General features: G+C 65.4%; 1 protein-coding gene across 1 annotated transcript; it reads left to right on the forward strand.

Moving 5' to 3' along the window:
* Nucleotides 1-1,433: 1,433 nt before the first annotated feature.
* On the forward strand, nucleotides 1,434-3,597 carry LOC145718543 (membrane-associated phosphatidylinositol transfer protein 3-like). The gene is made up of 2 exons (XM_081810042.1): nucleotides 1,434-1,681; nucleotides 3,259-3,597. The coding sequence occupies exons 1-2, from the start codon at nucleotides 1,550-1,552 to the stop codon at nucleotides 3,568-3,570; spliced, it is 444 nt and encodes a 147-aa protein (XP_081666168.1). The 5' UTR covers nucleotides 1,434-1,549; the 3' UTR covers nucleotides 3,571-3,597.
* The last annotated feature ends 657 nt before the right edge of the window (nucleotides 3,598-4,254 follow it).

Below are 4,254 nucleotides of genomic sequence, written 5' to 3' on the forward strand. Positions count from 1 at the left end.
CTCCTTCTTTCCTTCCCTCCCTCCCTCCCTCCTTCCCTCCCTGTTTCTCTCCCCCTCCCTCCCTGCCTCCACCCTTCCAGGCTCAAGCTGGGAACTGAGGCAGACAGAACTCCTAGAGGGAGGAAGCTCAGTCCCATGGGGAAGACAAGTCACGGGCACGAGAAACCGTAACCCAGGATTCCAAGTGAACAGAACCCCAAGAGCAGGACAGAGCCCAGGCTCTGCTTGCACGCAGTAGCTGCGGGCACTGTGGGGAGAGCAGGCCAGCCTGGGTTAGGGGCTCCCAGAGTCAGCTGACCGCTAGATGCCCTTTGGTCCTGCAGGCCCTGGACAGGCTCCAATTCCCGCTGGGGGGGGGCATTCATTTCTCTTACGACATCTCCAGCCCCCGCCCAAATGAGTGAGTGAGCGTCCCCCTCCCACAGCTGGGAAGGGGAGACTGTGGTCCTGCCCCCCCGGGACCCGTCCAGCGCTTGGGCCTGTCCACCTGGGTGCCTGGGCCACGGTGGCACTCTGCAAACCTCGCCACTCATCAGAAGCTGCTCTTGATAAACAGGCGACTGGGCCCCAGCTCAGAGCTCGCTGGAGTCCCCGGGGTGACCCCTGGGCCCATGCTTTGTTGCAAAACCTCCCGGATCTCTCAGGTCAGGTTCCAGGTTTGGAAACCCCCAGTCTCTGACAAGCCTGGGGGGAGGTTAGTGCCCCAGCAGCCCCAGCAGGTCGGGCCCAGCTGGCATCCTGCAGCCGGGATTCCGGGTGAGGTCAACAGAGAGCACCCTCCCGCGGGGCTGATTCTGCTTGGGAAGCTGGGAAGGCTTCCTGGAGGAGGGGGCCCTGAAAGACAGGGGCATGGGCACGGGAAGAGAGGAAGCCAGGGAGGCTGTGCAGGGGAGGGGGCGGCAGCTGCAGAGCACAAGGCTTGTGGGCAGCAAAGCCGCTGTGTGTGTGGAGGGGCGGGCCCCAGGCGCGCAGAGGAGGGAGACCTGAGGACACGGCAGGGAGCCAGGATGGAGTGAGGGGATAGGTCTGTGACTGACAGATGTCGCCGTGGAAACAGCCCCAAGGATAAGGAGGAAGCGGCCCCCCAGCGCAGCCTGCAGGAGCACGCCCTGCCAGGCCTGGCTGTCGGCCCTAGGTCAGCCCTAGGTGGCAGTTCCCCCGTGCCCCCACCCTGCAGACGGGCCTGCAGTCCTGGGGGGCTGCCCGGGCTGGGTTGGAGTGGGGGAGCTGTGAGCCAGGGCAGAGAAGCAAGCTGAGGGGAGGGTGGTCAGATCCTGCTGGAAGGAGGGGAGGAGCAGAGGGGGCAGCAGTGGGGGTCAGTTGGTGGTGGGCATGCGGTGTCTGCTGGCCATCTGGGAGATGTCCGGGACTCCCGGGGCCCAGCCCCAGTGTGGCTTTGGAGTCCTTCCCCAGGGGCTCCTCAGGAGGGCTGCAGGGGGGGTGGGGGCTGCAGGTGCATGGGGTGGGGGCTGGACCCCCCTTGCTGTGTGTCCACAGACACTGGCAGGACCTGGGCTACCTAATCCTGTACATCACGGGCCGGCCGGACATGCAGAAGCAGCGGGTGGTGTCCTGGCTTTCCCAGCACAACTTCCCCCAGGGCATGATCTTCTTCTCGGACGGGCTGGTGCATGACCCACTGCGGCAGAAGGCCATCTTCCTCCGCAACCTCGTGCAGGAGGTGAGTCCCCACAGCCGGGAAGGGGAGAGATCAGCCCCCAGGCCCTGCTGCACGCTCCTCGCCTCCGCCCTCCACCTGCAACCGCGCCTGGGTGCAGAGCACACCCGTGTGTCTCGCTGGGAGCCCGCACAGCTCCGCAAGGTGGGTGCTGTCCGCAGGGACCCGTGAGGACGACGCGGCTCACTGGGGCTCGGTGATTCACCCACGATTCCTGAGTCACACGCGTCCTCCTTTATCTCCTGCCCCCGAAGCCTGAACTCTGTCTCTGTCTCTGGTTATTCATTCAGTGGACACCTAAGTGGCCACTGTGCTCCGCCCGGGTCCTGCTTCGGGGCACCGAGCCGTCCTCTCCTCCCGAGCTGTGACCTGGAGCGGTCCTCACCGTGGGACCCAGGCCCCAGCACAGCGTCCCCTGGGAGCTCCTTAGACGGGTAGACGCTCTGCCTCCCCCTCCTGCATCAGACACGGTGGACAGGGCCCCACGGTCTGCGTTCTGCATTCCGCTGATGGAGGGCGGGCCCAGGGGCTCAGTGCAGCCCACAGCCTTGGTGTGTGTGACCCAGACCTGAGGATGGTTTTTGTAGCTTTCAGCGGTTGGGGGGAAGATCAGAAGGAGGATCACAGTTCATGATGTGACGGTGATAGCAAACCCAGATTTCAGTGCCCGTAAACACAGTTGCGTTGGAACCCGGCCACATCATTTGCTTACGTGGTGTTAACTGTGGGTGCGAGAGTGCGGAGCCCACGGTACTTATTATCTGGGCTTTCACAGCAAAGTCTGCCAGTCCCTGACTCAGGGAAGGAAGGACAGGTGAACCGACAACGTGCTGGTCCCAGATTAGCACAGGACCCTGGGCAAACAGGAGGACTGAGGCGGCTTTGCCCGGGCGGGGGGTGGGGGCAGAGAAGGCTTCTAGGAGGCGGCATCTTCTGAGCTGAGTCCTGAAGCCTGCGTGTGAGTTTGCCAAAGAAACAGCCTGTGCAAAGGCACTGAGGTAGACGAGCCTGGGATGTTCTCTGAGGCTCGTGTGTACAGGGTCAGGCCCAGGTCAAGCAGGCGCAGAGGCCTGGAGGTCATCAGCAGCGGAGGCGTGGCCCGGGGGGGCTGGGGACGAGGAAGGGCCCAGGCCCCTGAGAGGTGAAGCTGTGAGCGACTGCGAGGGAAGGAGCAGGGGCGGAGTGGGGAGGCGGACCGTCAGAGCCCAGAGAGGCAGTTCTGGGTTCAGCCCTGGAGGCCACTGCCGTTGAAGAAGCCAAGGTGGAGGCCGAGGTGGTCAGTGGGCTATCCCCAGCGATGGTGGGACCAGAGTGGGGGCTCAAAGTGAGCAGCCGGAGGGTGAGCATCAGGGGTGGCCGGCCGACGAGCTGCGTGAGCACCACAGTCTGGGGGGTGCGGGCGGGGAACACCCGGCCTCCGGTCCTGGGCCTGGGTCCTGTAGCACCCTGTCCAGTGGGGTCAGAGGTGCTGAGGTTCCGAATCCCCTGGGAGCTGCCTGGGGTGCAGGGCGGGGCGGGAGGGGCGGCTCCTGCAGGGACGCTTCCTGACGCGGGGTGAAGCCGGCGGCCATGTGTTCCAGTGCTTCATCAGAATCAGCGCGGCCTACGGTTCCGCGAAGGACATCTCTGTCTACAGCGTGCTGGGGCTGCCACCCTCCCAGATCTTCATCGTGGGCCGGCCCGCCAAGAAGTACCAAGCCCAGTGCCAGGTGGGTGGCGGCTGGGGGGGGCGCGGGAGGCGGGGGGCAGCGCAGGCAGCTGGTTCTTCTGTCTGCTCTGTCCTCCCTTCATTCCACCAGTGCTGGTGGGCACGTGCCCGGCCAGGCCCCGTGTGGGCGCAGGGGGGGCTCCTGGTGGGACCAGATGTCACGTCCTCCCATCCAGCAGGATAGCGGGAAAAGGAGGCCTGATGCATGGCGGGGAGCACGGGGTCGTGGGCCCCCAGCGAGGAACAGCTAAGATGGGGGGGCGGGTTTCGGGACTTTGAAGGAGTTGTCCAGGAAAGGCTTGAGGTGGGAGGAGCATTGGCGGCAGGAGCAGCAGAAGCAGAGGTGGGGGGTGACAGCAGGACCCCAGCTCGGCTTGGGGGGCGCAGCCCAGCGCCTGGCTCACGGCCCGTGTCCTCGACGTCTTGGCGGTGAGTCTGTGGTTGAGAGTGGTCCCCAGGCTGCAGGTGGAAGGCCCGTCGGGAGAAGGGGAGGCGTCCGAGAGACACCGCGAGGCAGGATGGCTTGGAGTCCGAAGTGACCGGGTCAGACGTGTGGGCTGAAGGACAGGGAGAGTCACGGATGGTGCCCGGTTTCTGGCGTGGGTGACCAGACAGGTGCTGCTGTCACGGGGACTGAGAGCAGGTTGGAGAACACGGGGATTGAAGGGAAGGTGATGACCCCTCGGACTGTGGGGTGTGACATCAACCCTCAGGTGCAGGGCAGAGACGGTGCCCCCCAGAGTGGGACCCGGGCAGAGACGGTGCCCCCCAGAGTGGGACCCGGGCAGGGACGGTGCCCCCCCCAGAGTGGGACCCGGGCCAGAGACGGTGCCCCCCAGAGTGGGACCCGGGCAGAGACGGTGCCCCC

Source organism: Leptonychotes weddellii, unplaced genomic scaffold (assembly GCF_054177405.1).
Source record: "Leptonychotes weddellii isolate Sample4059 unplaced genomic scaffold, ASM5417740v2 HiC_scaffold_17205, whole genome shotgun sequence".
Taxonomy (NCBI): Eukaryota; Metazoa; Chordata; class Mammalia; order Carnivora; family Phocidae; genus Leptonychotes; species Leptonychotes weddellii.

What these genes read in the sequence shown, in the direction of transcription:
- LOC145718543 (XM_081810042.1), top strand. Translation starts at nt 1,550, where the DNA reads ATGCAGAAGCAGCGGGTGGTGTCCTGGCTTTCCCAGCACAACTTCCCC. An exon ending in TCCGCAACCTCGTGCAGGAG is followed by an intron (nt 1,682 to 3,258) that starts GTGAGTCCCCAC and finishes CATGTGTTCCAG; the next exon opens with TGCTTCATCAGAATCAGCGC.